The sequence below is a fragment of the Lynx rufus genome, unplaced genomic scaffold, assembly GCF_022079265.1.
Source record: "Lynx rufus isolate CCGP_SWC_20201006 ecotype Redwood Valley unplaced genomic scaffold, mLynRuf1.p SCAF_4, whole genome shotgun sequence".
Taxonomy (NCBI): Eukaryota; Metazoa; Chordata; class Mammalia; order Carnivora; family Felidae; genus Lynx; species Lynx rufus.
The window spans coordinates 116,597,363-116,618,431 of record NW_025814856.1 but is presented as its reverse complement, the minus strand read 5'-3'; the positions used below and the strand labels follow the sequence as shown (position 1 = coordinate 116,618,431).

The window sequence follows — 21,069 nt, the reverse complement described above, 5'->3', positions numbered from 1 at the left end:
AAAGCACCACCTATAATACATACTTGGTGTAAAAACTGAATCTGAGGGGCGCCTGGGTGGCTCAATCAATTAAGCGTCCGAGTTCAGCTCAGGTCATGATCTCGCAGTCCCCCCTGTGTCAGGCCCTGTGCTGACAGCTCAGAGCCTGGAGCCTGCTACAGATTCTATGTCTCCCTCTCTCTCTGCCCCTCCCCCACTCACGCTCTGTCTCCCTCACTCTCAAAAAATGAATAAATGTTAAAAAAAAATTTAAAAACTGAATCTGAATTAACTATGTCTCCATATCTACAAGTTTTTTTTTTAACTGGAGAAAGGGGAAATATGAATACCATAAAGATGTAATCAATCAATTCCAAAATGTGAAATTAAAGTTTCTTCACCAAATAAATGGCATGTAGAAAAGGATGTGGGTGTGAGGAAACTTTACAGATAACAGGGAATTTAATAGATATATTAACCAAATACAAGTTGATCTTGCTGAGATCTTGATCAGAGAAAATACATATATATAAATATATTTGAGAAAATTAGGAAACTAAAACATGACCTTGAAGAATTATTTCTGGGTGGGGGGAACCTGGGTGTCTCAGTCGGTTGAGTGTCCAACTTCAGGTCAGGTCCGTGATCTCACGGTTCATGGGTTTGAGTCCCACATCAGGCTCTGTGCTAACGACTCAGAGCCTGGAGCCTGTTTCAGATTCTGTGTCTCCCTCTCTCTCTGTCCCTCTCCTACTACCACTCTGACTCTGTCTCTCAAAAATAAATAAACATTAAAAGAAATTTTTCTAATAAAAAAAATAAAAAAACATTGCTGGGAAGGTAAGCTGGTACAGCCACTGTGGAAAACAGTATGGAGGTTCCAAAAAAAATTTTAAATAGAACTACTATATGATCCAGAAATTCCACTTCTGGGTATTTATTTGAAGAAAACAAAAATACTAACCCAAAAAGATGTTCACTGCAGTATTATTTTATAATAGCCAAGATATAGAAACAACCTAAGTGTACATCAACAGATGAAGAAAATGTGGTGTAAATTATGGAAGCAGCCCAAGTGTCTACCCATAGATCAATAGATATAGAAAATGTGGGTACGTACACAGACACACACACACACACACACACACACACACACACACACACAATAACAATACGAGTATTATTCAGCCATAAAAAAAAATGAAATCCTGCCTCTTGCAACAACATGGTTGGACCTAGAGAGTATAATGCTAAGTGAAATAAGAAATGCTCAGTCAGAGAAAGACAAATACCATATGATTTCACCCATGTGTGGAATTTAAGAAACAAAACAAACAAGCAGAAGAAAAAGAGAGACAAAACAAGAAACGGCCTCTTAACTGTTATTGTGTAACTGACAGAGGTATTAGAGGATAATTAATTCACTAGTTACCATGTAACTGCATAGTGTTGGCACAAGGATCAATAAACAAGCCAAAGAACAGAATAGAGCCCAGGATTCATGAGTACATGGAAATTTGGCACAGAACAGAGTGGCATCATTCATCAGTGGGGACAGACTGACACTTGAATAAATGGTGCTGGGTCAATTATCTATCCACATATAAAAAGATACAATTAGAACCTTACTCAATATATACAAAAATGGATTCCAGAGAGATTAAAAATACAGAGTGGAAACAGAGGAAAAAGTGAGTCCAAAAAATGGCAGATGAAGAACATTTACCACAATAGAAAAGATTCATTCATTCAAAAAATATTTAATAAGGTCTTACTATACCTCAAACACTGCTATGGACACTAGGGATACAATGATGCACAACACAAAGTCCCTGCCCTTACTGAGCTACAGATTAAATATAATTTTTTAAAAATTTAATGAAACAATAATCTATTTTTATTTTTTTAATGCTTATTTATCTTGAGAGAAAGTGAGCGAGTACAAACAGGAAAAGGGCAGAGAGACAGGGATAGAGAGAATCCCAAGCGGACTCTGTGCCATCAGCACAGAGCCCAACATGGGTCTCGAACTCACAAACTGTGAGCCAGAATCAACAGTCAGATGCTCAACTGACTGAACCACTGAGGCACCCCACAATAATCTATTTTTAAAAGGATAGATACATACATAGACTTTTCTGGGAAGATTCACAATAACAATGGTGCTTCTGGATGGCTGAGGTACATAATGATAGAGATGTGCTTCTTTTCGTAACTTTTGAATATTTTATCATACATACGATATATTAAGGAACTACCTTGAAATCAACATAAGAGCTGTACAACAGAGAATGAACTGCTCTGAACTTAAGCAGAGGCTGAAGGCCATCTGTTGGATCTATTACTGAAGAAATTCTTCTGAGGGCTAGAAACTAGTGAATTAATTATCCTCTAATACCTCTGTCAGTTACATAATTCCATGATTTCTCTCCACTTGTGATAGCGCCCCTGTAAGGTCTAGACTACAGTTCCCTCATTTGTTTGATAACTACGTGTGATTGCAAAACATAAATAAAGACAGCCCCATTCCCAGCACTAACAGCTGCCTCAGATCACACAAGCAAATACTACACAAGCCAAGTATTCTTCTAATTTGATTTCCACAAGTAGCTACCCACATTAAATAAAGACTTCTATTTATTCACCTTCTTTATGTATACACCTAGCAGAGTGCCTAGCACACAGCTAATGGATTACAACCTGCGGTAGGCAAACTTCTAAGATGTTCCCCAATGATTTCTCCTTCCTGGTATTCATGTCCTTATACAATCCCTTCCTGCTGAGTGTAGGATTGACCTAGTGAGTTGGTTATGAAAAACTGTGACTTCAGTCTAGCTAACAGACTCTGTCTACTACTTTCTCTGCTCATACACTTTGATGAAACAAGCTGCCATGATGGAAATACAGCAAAAATTGAGGGCAACTGCTGGTCAACTAGAGGGGAACTGAAGTCTATCAACAATCATGTGAGCTTAAAAGTAGATCTTCCTCAGCTGAGCATTAAGATGACTACTACAGGGGTGCCTGGGTGGCTCAGTCGGTTAAGCGACCGACTTCGGCTCAGGTCATGATCTCGCAGTCCGTGAGTTCGAGCCCTGCGTCAGGCTCTGTGCTGACAGCTCAGAGCCTGGAGCCTGTTTCAGATTCTGTGTCTCCCTCTCTCTGACCCTCCCCTGTTCATGCTCTGTCTCTCCCTGTCTCAAAAATAAAACGTTAAAAAAAATTTTTTTTAAAAGATGACTACTACAGCCTAGCAGATAACTCGATTGCAGCCTGTGAAAGACCCTGAAGCACAGAACCCAAAGAAGCCATGCTCCGATTCCTGACTCACAAACAATAGGACAGTAAATGTGTGTTAAATCACTAAATTTCAGGATAATTTGTTGCAGTGTAATTTTTATATTAAGCCTAAAAGAGGAGTTTCAAGTGTTCACTTTGGGGGAAGCTGTAACCTCTAACGTAGCAGTACTGGTATTTTTCTAATGGCAAGAAATTTGTATCATAGGTTTTTTAAAAGTGTAAGACATTATCAACTTTGTTATCCCATTTCTATACTATAGTCAGTAAGTGTAATAAAATATTTCATAGTCTCCCAAAAATTGTCTCCAGTGTTTTTTACTACTATCCAAGAAGTGTGGAAAGCTCCTTAGTAATCATTTCTAATGACTGTTTTTTAAATGCTAACTTCATGGGATATTAGATGTTACAAAATACAATATTTCTGTGGCCAAATAAGTTAAAGGACTACAGAGTTAAATAAAACTGTATGCGTTCCTTCACTGCAGTCCACACAATCAAAATGGCATGAGATCATGTTATCTGGAAGGAAGAAATAAAACTGTTTTTGTTCATAGACAGATAACAACTGTCTGTATTAGAAAATCTGAAAGCACCAGAAAGACTCCTAGAACTAGTGACTACAGAAATGTTGTCACATATAAAGTTAACATACAAAGGTCAATCACTTTCCTATATACAGCAATGAATAAGTGGAATTTGAATTTAAAAACACAATGCACACGAAAAAAAATATTTACATATAAATCTAACAAAAAAGGTATAAGATCTATATGAGGAAAAGTACAAAACTCTGATGAAAGAAATTAAAGAACTAAATAAATGGAGAGATATTCCATGTTCATGGATAAGAAGACTCAATACTGTCAAGGTATCAATTCTCTCCAACTTGATCTATAGATTCAATGCAATCTCAATCAAATTCCCAGAAAGTTATTTTGTGGATATGAACAAACTGATTCTGAAGCTTACATGGAGAGGCAATAAGACCCAGAATAGCTAACACAATATTGAAGAACAAAGCTGAAGGACTGACATTACCAACTTCAAGACTTACTATAAAGCTACACTAATCAAGAAGACTTTGTGGTATCAGCTAAAGAATAAATAAATAGATCAATGGATAAAAACAGACCTGTTAATTATAGTCAACTAATCTCTGACAAAATAGAAAAGGCAATACAATGAAGATAGTCTTTTCAACAAATGGCACTAAAACTAAACATCCACACGAATCAAGACACAGACCCTACACTCTTCACAAAAAATTAACCCAAAACAGATCACAGATCTAAATGTGAAAGGCAAAACTAAAAACTCCCAATACATAACATAGGAGAAAACCTTGATGAAGTTGGGTTTGGCGATGACTTCTAGACACAAGGCCAAATGCCATGAAAGAAGAAACTGATAAACTGGATTTCGTTAAAATTAAAATTAAAAATTTCTGCTCTGCAAAAGACACTGTCAAGAAAATTAGAAGACAAGCCACAAATTATGAGACAATATTTGCAAAAGACGTTTCTGATAAAGGACTGTGTTTTAAAATATACAAAGATTTCTTAAAAGTCAACAATAAGAAAACAACATGACTTAAGATGGGCCAAAAACCTTGCCAGACACCTCACCAAAGAAGATATATACAGATGGCAAATTAGCATATGAAAAAAATGTTCCAGATCATGTCTCAGAAAAATGTAAAATAAAAACAAGATACCACTATATATCTAGAATACTAACAATACCAAATGCTAGCAAGGATGTGGAGCAGTAGGAATGGTAACGCAAAATGGTACAGCCACCTTAGAAGACAGTTTGGCACTAACAAAACTAAACATTCTTACCATACAATCCAGCAACTGTGCTCCTTGGTACTGACCCAAGGGAATGAAAATTTATGTCCACACAAAACCTGCACATGGATATTTATTCATAACTGTTAAAACCTACACAAAACCCAAATGATCTTCAGTAGGTAAATAGGTAAATAAACTGTGGTACATTCAGAAAATGGAGTATCATTCAGCACTAACAAGAAATGAGCTATTAAGCCATGAAAAGACCTGGAAGAACCTTAAATGCATATTACTAAGTGGGAAAAAGCCAATCTGGAAAGGCTACATACTGTATGATTCCAACTACATGACATTTTAAAAAAAGCAAAACCCTGGAGACAGTAAAAAGATTGATGGTACCAGGGGTTTAGAGCAGGCAAAACACAGGGGATTTTTAGGGCATTGTAAATACTTTGTAGGACACTATAATGGTGAATACATGTCATTATACACTTGTCCAAACCCATAGGGATACACAGTGCCAGAGGGAACCCTAATGTAAACTACAGACGTTAGGTGATAATGGTTTGTCAATGCAGGTTATCAACTATAACAAATGGACCACTCTGGTGGGGGATGTTAATGGACTGACTATGTATATGTGGGAGGAGGGGGTATATGGGAAATCTGTGTACCTTCCTCTCAATTTTGCTGTGAACCTAAAACTTCTCTTTAATAAAATAAAGTCATAAAAATAGTTGTAAAATATTTTAAGTAAGTATTTTTTTAATGACATGAGAAGTGCACCTGGGTGGCTCAGTCAGTTGAGCGTCCAACTCTTGATTTTTTCAGCTCAGGTCATGATCTCACAGCTCATGAATTTGAGCCCCATATCAGGCTCTGTGCTGAGAGCATGGAGATTGCTTAGGATCCTCTTTCTCCCTTCTCTTTCTGCCCCTCCCCTGCTTGTGCTCATTCTGTTCTCTCTCTCAAAATAAATAAACTGTAAATTTTTTAAAAATGGCATAAGAACTTTTAGAGTTTGATTATCATACCTCCATAAACTCATTTACTGTCATATTTATAACTTATCAATATCTAGTCATACTGGACTATTCCCTTTCAAAAGAATTTAATATTTTAATGTCTTAGTGCAGGTTATTATCTTTACCTAAGCTACCATCATCTCATTCTACCTCTTGTAAACTCCTAATTCAATGTTGAAGATTCTCCTCAAATTACTTGGGTGGCATTTTCTACCTACCCCTTCCCTCTCCCTTTCTCAGCAGAATTAAAAACTATCTTTCTCCAAAGTACTTTCTTAGTACCCTTCTTAGGGATCTTGGTTGTTCACTTGTTCACATTTCTAAATTATCCATTTATTCAAGGCTGCAATCCTGGTAATCTAGCATCTAGTTCAATTCCCAGGGTAAAATAGATACTCAAAATACGTTGGCTGAATACAGCATAAATGGCAAAGCAATATGAATGACAAACATATGACAAAGAAAAGATAAAGTTAGATACTTATAAAAAGTAGTAAAACATTAATTTTAATATAATATGATCTAGGGGCGCCTGGGTGGCTCCGTCGGTTAAGCGTCCGACTTCGGCTCAGGTCACGATCTCACGGTCCGTGAGTTGGAGCCCCGCATCGGGCTCTGGGCTGATGGCTCAGAGCCTGGAGCCTGCTTCTGATTCTGTGTCTCCCTCTCTCTCTGACCCTCCCCCGTTCATGCTCTATCTCTCTCTGTCTCAAAAATAAATAAACGTTAAAAAAAAAAAATTAAAAAAATATAATATGATCTTGAAAGATACCATAAAGACTATTTTTAATTATTACTTATATTATTTATACAATTTGTGTGGAAAATGGACAATCTAGCAGTATTTTCTAGCAATAATTCTCTGGCAGTGGTGTAAGCAAGGCATTTGAATTTTTTTGGTATTTCTTTATTGTGAATGCCGTTTTGCGTTCTTACAAAAAAGTAGAGGGCATTTTCAAATATTTACATTTTACATTACTGCTACACCTACAGCATATGTTTCCAACCAATAAATGACAAAAAGACCACATACCAAATGAAACCGATCCACTTTTGGGATTCCATCTTCATTTGTCTCAAATTTCTGATTTTGAACAAAAAGCTGTTAAAGAAAATGAGAACAAATAAATTCCCAATGTAACAAAACATTAATCCTTACAACCCAGTCAAATCTGGAACTCTTCAGATTCTGCAGAAAAAAGAAGGGCTCACTCAAAGGACACACATTAGCTTTTAAAGAATAAAAACACTTTCATGTTAATAACTACTTGTTCACAGATAACTGAACAGTTCCTGGGGCTCCTCAAGTATCAATCAGATTTGATGAATATACTACATGCAATTTCAATACTTCATCACCTTTTGAGTAAATATATTAAAACTCAGCAGTTTATATCATGTTGGTTGTATACATTAAGTACAAATAAATTAAGCATGTTTCTTTCCTCCCTAATACTTAACCTATATAATTCAAGAAATACGTGTTAAACTTTTAAAACTCTTACATATGGAGAATTTCTTTCATACACAAAGTATTCCAAATCCTATGTATTTCACCCAGCACCAACAACCATCAACCAATGATCACTTTTACCCTATGCACAAACCCATATATCTTATTTTTGAGGTAAATCCTGTATGTCTCATAATTTCATCTGTAAATATTTTAGTACATATTTCTAAAAGATAAAGTCTTTTATTGTGACACAATATTATCACATTAAAATCAGTAAATTTTTTTTAGTAATTCTTTAATACAGGCATACCTCAGAGATATTATGGGTTTGGATCTAGACCACTGCAATAAATCAAATATCACAATAAAGCAAGTCAAATGAATCTTTTGTTTTCCCAGTGCATATAAAAGTTACATTTATATCATACTGTAGTTTATTAAGTGTACAATAGCATTATGCCTAAAAGAAAAACCATATATATATACATATATATATATAAATTAAAAAATACCTACTGTTAGAAAATGCTAACCATCATCTAAGCTTCAGTGAGTCATAATCACTGAACACAGATCATCATAATGAATTTAATAATAATCAAAAAGCCTGAAATATTATGAAAGTCACCAAAATGTGACACAGACACTACGGAGACAAATGCTGTTGGAAAAATGGCACCAACAAATGCTTGACACAGGGTTGCCACAAACTTTCAATTTGTAAAAAATGCAGCATCTGCAAAATGCAATGAAGTGAAGCACAATGAAACTAGATATGCCTCTATAAAATATCATTTTCGGGGCGCCTGGGTGGCGCAGTCGGTTAAGCGTCCGACTTCAGCCAGGTCACGATCTCGCGGTCCGAGAGTTCGAGCCCCGCGTCGGGCTCTGGGCTGATGGCTCAGAGCCTGGAGCCTGTTTCCGATTCTGTGTCTCCCTCTCTCTCTGCCCCTCCCCCGTTCATGCTCTGTCTCTCTCTGTCCCAAAAATAAATAAACGTTGGAAAAAAAAAAAATTTAAAATATCATTTTCAATTTTTTTTAAGGTTTTATTTTTGAGTAATCTCTATACCCAACATGGGGCTCAAACTTAACAACCCCAATCAAGAGTTACATGTTCCACTCAATGAGCCAGCCAGGTACCCCTAGTTTTCAAATTTTTACTCATCTCATGAATATCATAAGTTACTTTACTTATATAAAGTTTATTTAAATCCATACCCAAATAAGTTCCACACACTGTAATTTAAAAATGAGCAAAAAGACAGGGTGCCTGGGTGGCTCAGTCAGTTAAGCATTCAACTTTGGCTCAGGTCATTTTTTCACAGTTCACAGTTTGGGCCCCACACTGGGCTCTCTGCTGTAAGCATGGATCCTTTGTCCTCCTCTCTCTCTGCCCCTCCCCTGCTTGTTCTCTCTCTCTCTCTCTCTCCCTCCCTCCCTCCCTCCTCTCTCTCTCAAAAATAAATAAACATTTTTTTTTATGAGCAAAAGGACTTCTGGTTTATTCCTGCTTCTCACCATTAAGTAAAACTATGTTTCAAATAACATAACAACCAAAGGCGATCTCCAAAAGGTCAAAAGAGGAAAATAAACTGATTAGAGACCCTGGGACGGGAGGAGTGAGAGTGACAGGGTGTCTTAACGCCCCCACATAAAAAAAAACAAAAACAAAAAAAATGTGACTCAAATAGGATAAACTCAAATTAATGAAACTTCTGAAAACTAAAAACAAAATAATCTTGAAAGCAACCAAAGAAAAACATTACCTACTGAGAAATATCAATTTGAATAACAGAGCATTTCTTATGTGAAACCATGGAAACCAGAAGGAAGTGGCACATCTTTCACCCGATAAAAGAACTTTCAACCACAAATTCTATATCCAGCAAAACTATCCATCAGGAAAAAGGGTGAAATCAAAATGCTCTCCAATGAAGGAAAACTAAAAGAATATGTCACCAGAAGACATACTTTTAAAGACTGGCTAAAGGAAGCACTTCAATCAAAAAGGAAATAAATTTTGAAAAGAGTACAGGGTGCAGCACCTGGGTGGCTCAGTTGGTTGAGCATCCAACTCTTGGTTTTGGCTCAGGTCATGACCTCACAGTTCATGGAACTGAGTCCTGCAACACGCTCTGCGATGCACAGCCTGTTTGGGATTCATTCATTCTCTCTCGCTCTCTCTCTCTCAATAAATTAAATAAACATTTAAAAGAAAAATGAATATTGGAGCATCAGGAAGGAATAACAATGGAAAGAACAGAAATATGAGGGAATACCAAAGACTATCCCTCTCACCATAAGTTTCCTAAATCATATACAATGACTGATTGTATTACACTATCTCACATTCAAGACAATGCTGGTTAAAAGTAGGAGGGCAAAGGAACCTAAACAAAAGGCTTCTACACTTCACTCAAAGTGTTGAAACACTGATACCAGTAGAATGTAATAAGACACATACATATAATATCCATACTAACAACTAAGAAAACTATAGAAGGCAATACACTCAAAAACACCATAATAAATCAAGATCAACTCTTAAAAAATATTCAAATAACCCAAAGGAAGGCAAGAAAAATCAATAAATAAGAAACAGAAGAAAAAAAACAAAACAAATAATAAAATGATAGATTTACCCCCAAAGTATCAATAATCACCTTAAGTGTTACAACAACATAAATTGACCTAGAGAGTATTATACTAAAGGAAAGTCAGACAGAGAAAGATAAATACCATATGATTTCACTTCAATGTGGAATCTAAAAAACAAACAAAATAGACACATAGATACAGAGAATAATCTGGTGATTGTTAAAGGGGTGGAATTTGGGGGAGATGGACAAAAGATGAGAAAGGGATTAAAAGATAGAAACTTTCAGTTATAAAATAAACAAGACATTGGGATGCAATGGAAAACATAGGGCATATGGTTAGTAATAATTCAGCAACTTTATATGGTGACAGATGGCAACTAGATTCACTTCATAATGTGTATATATAAATGCTGAATCATTATATTGTGCACCTGAAACTAATATAATATTGTTAGTCAACTACATTTCAATTAAAAAAAAATAAAATTTCCTAGTGTTAACTAGAAAATTCCCATGTTTTAAAAATATTTCTTAAATCACCATACTACCTCAATTAAAAAGCAAAGACTTAGCAAATATACAACACAATGCAATAGTATGTACAACCATATTTACAAGAAATTGACTTCAAATTCAACACAGTTTTAAAATAAATGGATGGAAAAAAAAAATACCACACAAAATTAATTTTAAAAACAAAGAGATGGTCATATTAATTATAAGATAAAGTAGATGTTAGAGAAAATTAGTACAAAGAAGGATATTACATAATGATAAAAGGATCAATACACCAGAAAGACATTACAATCCTAATATGTACACACCAAACAATAAGATCTTAAGGTATAGGAAGCAGAAATGGTAAAGTTGAAAGGAGGAATACACAAATTCAAATTAGAGTTGCAGGCTTCAGCAGCTCTCTCAATAACTAATGAAACTACTAGATGGAAAAACAATAAGGATAAAAAGATATGAAGAACATAATTAACCAACAAGATGTAATTTACATGTATATGTATAGTAAATTCTACCCAATAACAGAATACATTTTTTTCAAGATCTCAAGAAATATTCACCAACATAGACCATATCCTAGCAATAAAACAAACCTCAACCAATGTTCAAGGATGGTATCACATAGATTATGCTCTTTGGCCACTATTAAATCAAAGTAGAAATAGAGAAATATAGTAAGAAAATGTCTGAACACACGAAAACTAAATACCACAGTTCTAAATAATTCATGGTCAAGAAGAAATCTCAAAGGAAGTTAAAACATACATAAAACAAAATGAAACGGCAGGTAAGGTTTGCTCACTGATTCCTGAGATTCCCAGCAGCGTCCAGACAAACTCTTAAGAACCATGTGGTTCAAGTGCTACACGCTGAAATAGATTACTATTTCCCTTACCTCTGTTATACTACCCCTTCCAACAAAAGCTTCAATTTCCTGTATTAAAACTCTTTAGAAGTAAAATAAGTGTGGCTTCCGTTTTCCTGACTGAACCCTAACTGAGTCCTCAAAACTACATTCTATCTAGCATCAAAGCAAAGAAAATTGCAGATTATAAGAAGTTAATAAAAAGAAAACTACAGGCCCAAAAATGGTATCACTCAAGTTAAGCTCCCAAGTCAGTAAACCAAGACTTATTAATATCTAACTTAACTTCAGTTTCAACCTCCCCCCAGGAATGTAACCTCTAGCCAATCAACATGGGAATTTCCTGGTCAGCACTAGGAAATTTACTGACAAATCCCCTTTGTTCCCCTTAGGAGAATGATCTTGCCTAAAACAATGGATTTTTTGCAAATGATTTCTTTTATTCTACTTCCACTTTACCTTTAAAAACCTTTCCTTTTCTATAGTCCTTTGGAGCTCGCTTCTACTTACTAGATGGGATATTGCCAGATCCATGAATTGATTAATAAAGCTAACAGATCTTTAAAATTTATTCAGTTGACATTTTGTTATTTAACAAAGGCTTATCTTCTAACAAGCCTCTTACTAAGAAGCTAATTAGCCTCTTATTAGCATGAAGTAGCACACTGATCTAAGAGATAATTAGAAAATTTTGAGAATTCATAACAGGTAAAAATGCCAAGGCATGATTAACTAGAAGGCAAGATGAGGGAGATGGAAGAATCAAAGAAGAACACAAGTTGTTGGCTCAGATGACTGGAAAAGGCTATTGGGGGAAAGTTGGGTGAAATGGGATAGTAGTAAAGAGTGCACATTCTGGAGACAGACTGGCTGGGTTTGAATCTTGGTTCCACCTCTTAGCAGCCATGGGATCCTAGACAAATCATCTAATTTCTCTTTGCCTCAGTTTCCTCACTTATAAGGCTGTGGGGAATAAGCTTAGGAATTCCCTGAGCTTGCACCGATGGGTCAACAAGCCATAAAGAAATAGAAAGACACAGGATGTACACATCCAAAATTAGATAAACAAGATTAGGTAAACAGGGCAAAGGCCCCCAATATAGGACAAAGGTATAGGAACAGGAAATCTCAGGATGAAAATACCCAAGACTGGGTAAACAAGATTAGGTATTCAGGGAGGAAGCACCCCCCAATTTAGCACAATAGCAGAAAGCTGCTTTCACAGGAAGGAAGGACCAAAATAGGTAAATAGTTAAACAGGGCTATAGACAGCAGCAGGGCAAAGCTGCCCAGAGTGGAGCTAATTAGCAAAAGATAGATGCCTTGTTGACCCTGATGTAGCATGCTCTGTCTTATCCCCTAGGCTAGCTAAGATAAACAGATGGGATACTTCATGCCTGCTGTAAACAACCATCTGCCTGGCATCAGGACTTTGTTTTTTATTGACCCAAACCCCTAATATGTTTATATTGACCAAAACCCCTAATACCACATATCTTCAAAACCCCCTTTCCCTCACACCTAGAGTTAATGTTCACAGTTTAATTGTCTCTTTGTGCATTCCCATCATGCTTATAAGTCTTCTGATCCTAGTAAAAATGGAGCAAGGACCCTTACTCAGGCTCTTGTCTCCTCCTGGATATTAGCCTCTCTCTCATTTCAATCCTGCATCCACTCTCTTGCTGGACAAGAGAGAACTCCAGACCCAGAGTCTACTACATAAGGCCACTGCAAGAATTAGGTTGGATAAATACATGCAAAGTAACTGATATATAGTAAGCACTCAATAAGTGTTACCTATTTTTGTTTTTTAAGTATCACGTAACTCGGGACATAGGGTTAGCAATGTAAAATGTTGTCTTTATAAGGGCCTCTAGTCTTATCCCTAAGAATAGCTTGGTAATTAAATGTTGACAATAGTTGAATCTGGTTGAAGAGTATAGAGTTTCATGATTCTTTGTTTCTGAGTAAAAATTTCCACAACAAAACAAAAACTAATAGTTGTGCTTGTCCTAACTGGCCCACTTTGATCTTAGGGATAATGGTTTGTATGACAGACTAGATTTCCTTTCTTATAATTGCTAGAAGAAAAGATTAGAGCTATCATAGTGGCTTATCCATAGGAAATGTATTCATCAAGGATAGAAAAAAGGCTTGTTTTTCAATCAGTACTATTCCTTTTGAGTGCTATTTTCAGGTCATATCTGAGCCCAATGAACATGACCATGATCATTTTGCAGTGTCTGCTATAAGAAAAGAATGGCAACACATGAATTGTGTATCAGCAGTACTAAACAGGTTTCTGTGGTGGATATTTGGTAGTACTCTCATTCATGGTTTGATTTTATGTTCACACCCTCTTTTTCTTTCTTATCTACTTTCAATTTATCATGTCTTGTTCTATTTTAAAGTACTTCTGTGAATGAATTGCCTTGTGTCCTTTCTGGAACAATATAAGGTATCTAGTAAATTAAGATGAAGTTATGCAGCAGGAATGTACACACTACTGGAAACTCTTGCCAGAGAACTGGGTTACTGTCATAAATGTGGGAGCTCTAACACATTGACACTATGAGAGTAAATAAGAAAACCCAAGGAAAGGCTATACAATGAAAATTTTAGTAGAATGTAAGGAAAAATGGTGGGGGCACTAACACTTAACATGCATTAAAGAAGAGTAAAAGAAATGCCCAGTCACAAAGGTAAAAGGAACTCAGAAGATGTGCCATAGAAAACGAGTAAAGAAATTACCGTGGGGGCACCTGGGTGGCTCAGTTGGTTAAGCTGCCAATTTCAGCTCAGGTCATATGATCTCACCATTTGGTAGTTCAAGCCCCATGTTGGGCTCTGTACTGACAGCTCAAAACCTGGAGCCTGCTTCAGATTCGGTGTCTCCCTCTCTCTCTGCCGCTCCCCCACACACATACTCCCTCCCTCCTCTCTCTCTCCCTCTCTCTCAAAAATAAACATTAGAAAAAAAAAAGAAAGAATTCACACACCCACACAACATTGAGTCTTCAGTCTATGACCATGATGGCTTCGTATCTTTCTTTGCCCCTGCCCTGCTTGCACTCTCTCCCTCTCTCTCAAAATAAACATTAAAATAAATAAATGAATAAATAAATAAATAAATAAATAAACAAATAAATAAATAACTGTGGATTGTTTGTTTTGAAATTTTTTAATGTTTATTTCTGAGAGAGAGAGAACAAGCCTGGGAGGGGCAGAGAGAGAGGGAGACACAGAATCTGAAGCAGGCTCCAGGCTTTGAGCTGTCAGCACAGAGCCTGACATGGGGCTTCAACTCACAAAGTGCAAGTTCATCACCTGAGCTAAAGTCCAACACTTAACTGACTGAGCCACCCAGGCACCCGTTTTGTTTCTGTGATACACCAGACTTAACCATATTTTTAGGCTGATGGAGAAGTACAGAATAAGAAGAAATACAATGAGGCAGTAATTGACATCCAGGTATAATTTATATAAAATACTTTATAAGTCAGTTAAGCACCAACTTTGGCTCAGGTCATGATCTCATGGTTTGTGAGTTTGAGCGCCACGCTGGGCTCTTTGCTGACAGCTCAGAGCCTGGAGCCTGCTTCAGATTCTGTGTCTCCCTCTCTCTGCCTCTCCCCTGCTCATACTCTCTCTTTCTCAAATATAAACATCAAAATAATTTTTCAAAAAAAATAAAAGGCCTAGAAGCATTTTTGCTGAAATTGTATTGAATCCATAGACTTATTTAAGAATTCACATCCAGGGCTACCTGGGTGGCTCAGTCAGTTGAGTGTCCAACTTTGGCTCAGGTCATGATCTCACAGTCCATGAGTTCAAGCCCCACGTCAGGCTCTGTGCTGACAGCTCAGCCTGGAACCTGCTTCAGATTCTGTGTTTCCCTCTCTCTCTGCCCCTCTCCCACACACATACACTCTCTCTCTCTCTCTCAAAAATAAACATTAAAAAAAAAGAATTCACATCCACACAACATTGAGTCTTCAGTCCATGACCATCATGCAACTCTCCATTTATTTACATCTTATTTAATTTTGCTCAACAATGTATCATAGTTTTCAGGATATAGGTCTTACGTATCTTTTGTCATGTTTATCCCTAAAAACTCTGTATTTTTGAAACCTATATAAATGATTTTAATTTCAATTTTCTATTGTTGGTTGCTAGTATAGAGAAATACAGTTAATTATTATGATGACTACATCCTGCAACCTTGCTAAACTTGTTAGTCATAGTAGCTCTTAAGTACATTCCTCAAGACTGTACATAATTAATCATGTCATTTTTGAATAAAAACAGCTTTACTTCTTCATTTTTAAACTGTATGCATTTTATTTGTTTTTGTAGTCTTATTATACTGGCTAAAACTAGGATCAGCAAACTCTCGCTTGCACACCAGACTTATGCCACTGCTTATTTCTTATACAGCCTACATGCCAAGAATGGTTTTCACATTTTTAAATGTTTAATAGAAAATTAGGAGTGTCTGGGTGGCTCAGTTAGTTAAGCACCCAACTCGATTTCAGCTCAGGTCATGATCTCACAGTCATGAGATAAAAACCCACATTAGGCTCTGCACTGACAACACAGAGCCTGCTTGAGATTCTCTCTCTCCTCCCTCTCTCTGCCCCTCCCCTGCCTTCACGCTCTTTCCCTCTCAAAATAAATATTTATTTTATTTATTTATTTTTTTAATATGAAATTTATTGTCAAATTGGTTTACATACAACACCCAGTGCTCATCCCAACAGGTGCCCTCCTCAGTGCCCATCATCAACCCTCCCTTCCCTCCCACCCCCATCAACCCTCAGTTTATTCTCAGTTTTTAAATAAACATTTAAAAAGTAAAATAAAGAAAAGAAAAGAATACTATTTCGAGGCACCTGGGTGGCTCAGTCAGTTAAGCATCCAACTCCTGATTTCAGCTCAGGTCATGATCTCCCAGTTCGTGAGTTCAAACCCCATGTCGGGCTCCAGGCTGGCAGTGCAGAGCCTGCTTGGGATTCTCTCTCTCTGTCTCTCTCTCTGCCCCAATCCCTGCTCACTCACTCTCTCTCTCAAAAATGAATAAACTTAAAAAAAAAAGAATACTATTTCATGACACATTAAAATTATATGAAATTCAAACTTCAATTCCATATAAGGTTTTACTTATTTATTTATTGCAACAGAGCCATTCGTTCATTTACATATTTTATGGCTACCTTATAGAGCAGCAGAGACTATATGACTCACATAGCCTAAAATATTTACCATCTGGCCCTTTATAGAAAATTTTGCTGACCCCTGGGCTAGAACCTCCAGAACAATGTTAAGCAAAAGAAATAAAAACAGAAAAATATAAAAAAAGAAAAACAAAAAAAAGTAAAAACAGATATTCCTCCCTTGTTAATACCAATCCCTCAAAATTCACAGGAAAGAATAGGTTTAAGCCATGGATTAAAAAACAGCTATTTGGTTTATAATGAAAACAGGAACACTTACTCAAGGCTCATTTAACATTTACTTTCCACATATGCAGGAACTGCTTACAGATTAATATAGGACAAAATTATCTTCACTGTTAATCTTGCCTTAAAGAAAGGTAAAACAATAGCATAATATGTAAAATATATATCAAGCAAATTGTAGAAAGTATACAATAGGTGACAGGAAGTATATGAATAGTTTTTGAAAAAACTATAAAAAAAAGAAAAAAACAATTTTCTACTAAATTTTTCTAATTTTTTTTCTAAAAATCTACCACTGCTTTTCATCCAGAGCAATATGTTGAGCAAAACCACTATAAAATTATCATTTTATATACTTAGGTAGATACAAATATGTTTGTACATATATATATATATGTGTGTGTGTGTATATATACACACACACATATATATATATGAAACTAATCTATTACAATAAAAAATTACATACCCATAATAAAAGGCAGCCATAAGCATACAAGTCAGAACTTGGAGAAGCAGGCTTTCCCATTTTCAGTTCAGGTGATATCAAACTCAAGTCACCAACCATCATGTTCACTGAGGCTCGCTGATTCTACAAAAACAACAGTTTATTTTAGAGGCAACACAGATGAGTTAAGTCCTCTGCATTTAATTAACACAAAAAAACAAATTCATTTGAAATATTTCATTCTCTCTCTTGCTTTAAAATATTTTTATTCAATTTTTGCTATTATAAATTGCTCTTAAATTAGTCTCATACAATTAATAGTGAGACTTTGGTTACATTTCACATTACAGATTGAAGTAGACTAAAAACCAAAAAACACCAATTATTTAAATATTTGGTACTTCTTGTAAAAATAAAGTTCATTAGGGCAAGAAGGAGTGCTATTTTCTAATTCTGAAAATTCTAAATAACTTTAAAAACTGGAAGTCAACAAAGTACTTTTCTTCCTTACTGATCATTATTTTTTAATTTGCTTTCTAATTTTTTTTATGTTTGTTTGTTTATTTATTTATTTATTCATTTATTTATTTATTTATTTTGAGAGACAGAGTGTGAGCAGGAGAGGGGCAGAGAGAGGGAGAGACACAGAATTCAAAGCAGGCTCCAGGCTCTGAGCTGTCAGCACAGAGCCCGACTCCAAGCTTGAACTCACAAACCATGAGATCATGACCTGAGCCGAAGTTGGACGCTTAACCGACTGAGCTACCCAGGCGCTTCATTTTTTAAAATTGTTTTAATGTCTATTTTTGAGAGAGAACAGGAGCAAGGGAAGGGCAGAGAGAGAGAGGGAGACATAGAATCCAACGCAGGCTCCAGGCTCTGAGCCTCTGAGCTGTCACCACAGAGCAGGAAGTGGGGCTCGAACCCGTGAACTTGTGACCTGAGCCGAAGTTGGACACTTAACCGATTGAGTGACCCAGGCGCCGTGATCGTTTTTTTTTTTTTTTAAATGTTATTTTTTTGTTGTTTTTTTTTTTTTTTTTTTTTTTTTTTTTTTTTTTTACTCTTGAGAGAAAGAGAGACAGAAAGTGACAGGGGAGGAGCAGAGAGAGAGGGAGACACAGAATCTGAAGCAGGTTCCAGGCTCAGAGCTGTCAGCACAGAGCCCAACACGGGTCTCAAACTAACAAACCGTGCAAGATCATGACATGAGCCGAAGTCAGACGCTTAACTGAGCCACCCAGGCACCCCTGTTTTTTGGGGTTTTTTTGAGGTACCAAACTATTTTACAAAGTGATTCCTCTATCTTTTCACATTCTCATCAGCAATGTTTGAGGATTTCAATTTCTCTGCATTCTTGCGAACATTTTATTGTCTGACCAGTTTTTTTTTTAAGTTTGTTTATTTAGAAAGAGAGAGAAAATCCCAAGCAGGCACCCTGTCAGAGCCAAACCCAATGTGGGTCTTGAACTCAGGAACAGTGAGATAATGACCTGAGCCAAAATGAAGAATCAGATGCTTAACAGAGTGCAACACCCAGGTGCCCCAGAGCAATTCCCTTTTGACTAGTATAAGTCATAATGCTTTATACTTCAGTCATCTGCAAATCACAGGGTAATGCCACCTGTGTATATGCAGTCTTAATGGTTTTCATATGGTAGCTCAAAAAGATGAGAAATGAAAATGTAAAACTATAAAGAAATGCTGGATTATGAAGGATTTATACAATGTATATTTATTGAAATATTTATCATATTAGTTTATCTGAAAATTAAGATAATGTCCTAAGAAAAACAACTAAGTTAGGAGTTTAAAAAGGTTCTCAACTGGTAAGGGTCCTGGTTAACTCACCTTTTGAGCATGCCATTTGCAATATTATACATATCATGATTACTCCAAGAATTATTCTTCCCCCTTTATACTGATTTGTCAACTATCGTTATCCCCCAAAACATTGTTTTAATTTTCATTTAAAATTATTTACACTGAAATACTGATTAAACTCACCTTTGCTCAACTTTTTCACACTACTTTCAGACTGAAATATTAATCAGGAAGAAAAATTTGAAAGATAGTCTGTTGTCAAGATCACTGCTTTTCAGACTTTACAGTGCATGTGAATCACCTGGGATCTTGTTAATATGCAAATTTTTATTCAGCATTTTTGGGATGGAGATTGTGCATTTCTTCTTTTTTTTTAAGAGGCTCTTTTTTTTTTTTTTAACGTTTATTTACTTTTGAGACAGCGAGACAGAGCATGAACGGGGGAGGGGCAGAGAAAGAGGGAGACACAGAATCTGAAGCAGGCTCCAGGCTCTGAGCCATCAGCCCAGAGCCTGACGCAGGGCTCGAACTCACGGACCGCAAGATCGTGACCTGAGTTAAGGACGCTTAACCGACTGAGCCACCCGGGCACCCCGTGCATTTCTTAACAAGCTCTCAGGTAATGCTGTAGCTGCTGGTCTTTTGGTTACACTGTGAGAAGCAAGGATAAACATACTGGGAGGAGAAGACATAATTAACAATTAGTGGTATGTGCTAAGTAATTATCGTGCTAATTACCTTTACCTTTACAATCACTCTTTAAGGTAGATATTACTTCCATTTTATAGTTGATTTAGCCTCAAAGAGTTTAAAACCCAAGGTCACACAGCAAGTAAGTGGGAGGGTAAGAATTGCAGCCAAGGTCTGTCTGAATCCAGGGTTCATGTTCTTGTTACTGATCATCCTTTGACATTAGAAATCATTGGAAATGGTATATTTGGAAAATGATGGAGAAGGGGGTAGTGGGAAGAGCCCAGATGGCTCAGTGGGTTAAGCATCCGACTTCAGCTCAGGTCATGATCTTGCGGTTTATGAGTTAGAGCCCCCTATCAGGCTCTGTGCTGACAACTCAGAGCCTGGAGCCTGCTTCAGACTCTGTCTCCCTCTCTCTCTGCCCCTCCCCTGCTTGCTATCTCTCTCTCTCTCTCTCTCTCTCTCTCTCTCTGTTAAAAATAAACATTAAAAGAAAAAATTTTTTAAAAAGGTGGAAGAGTTACTATAGAGCAAAACAAATATATATAGCAAAAAATTCCACTCCCAAGGGAAATGAAAATATATGTCCACACAAAAATTTGTATACTAATGTCCATAGCAGCATTATTCACAATAATCAAAAAGTGGAAACAACCCAAATGTCTATCAAATGATGACTATAAAACCAAAATATGGTATACCCACAGAATAAAATATTACTTGGGCATTTTAAAAAAGGAATGATGTTCAGATGCATGCTATAAGACACATAAACCTTGAAAACATTACACTAAATGAAATAAGCCAATCACAAAAGGCCACGTATTGAATGATTCCATTTATAGGAAATGTCCGGAATAGTACATCCACAGAGATGAAATTGAATTAGCGGTTTCCAAAGGGCTGAGTAAAGGAGGAAATGAGGAGTGACTGCAAATTCGTATGGAGTTTCTTTTGGAGGGAGTGTCCTGAAATTAGAAAGGTGATCAATGCACCACTGTGTCAATATACTGAAAAACAGTACTGATTGTACACATTGTAATATGTGAATTATATCTCAATAAAGCTGTTGTCTTAAAAAAGAAACCTGGGGCGACTGGGACGCT

At 36.4% G+C, this 21,069-nt stretch overlaps 1 protein-coding gene across 2 annotated transcripts in view; it reads right to left on the bottom strand.

Annotated features, from left to right (window-relative positions):
* Positions 1 to 21,069, bottom strand: part of STK31 (serine/threonine kinase 31) — an 88,147-nt gene that overhangs the window by 3,647 nt on the left and 63,431 nt on the right. Inside the window, exons 22-23 of one of the 2 annotated variants that reach the window (XM_047097157.1) lie at positions 17,468 to 17,590; positions 7,131 to 7,199 (exon numbers count right to left, since the gene is read on the bottom strand). In XM_047097157.1, coding sequence (XP_046953113.1) covers positions 7,131 to 7,199; positions 17,468 to 17,590 — 192 coding nt within the window. The remainder of the gene's footprint in view (positions 1 to 7,130; positions 7,200 to 17,467; positions 17,591 to 21,069) is intronic. The other variant, XM_047097158.1, reaches the window with a different exon arrangement.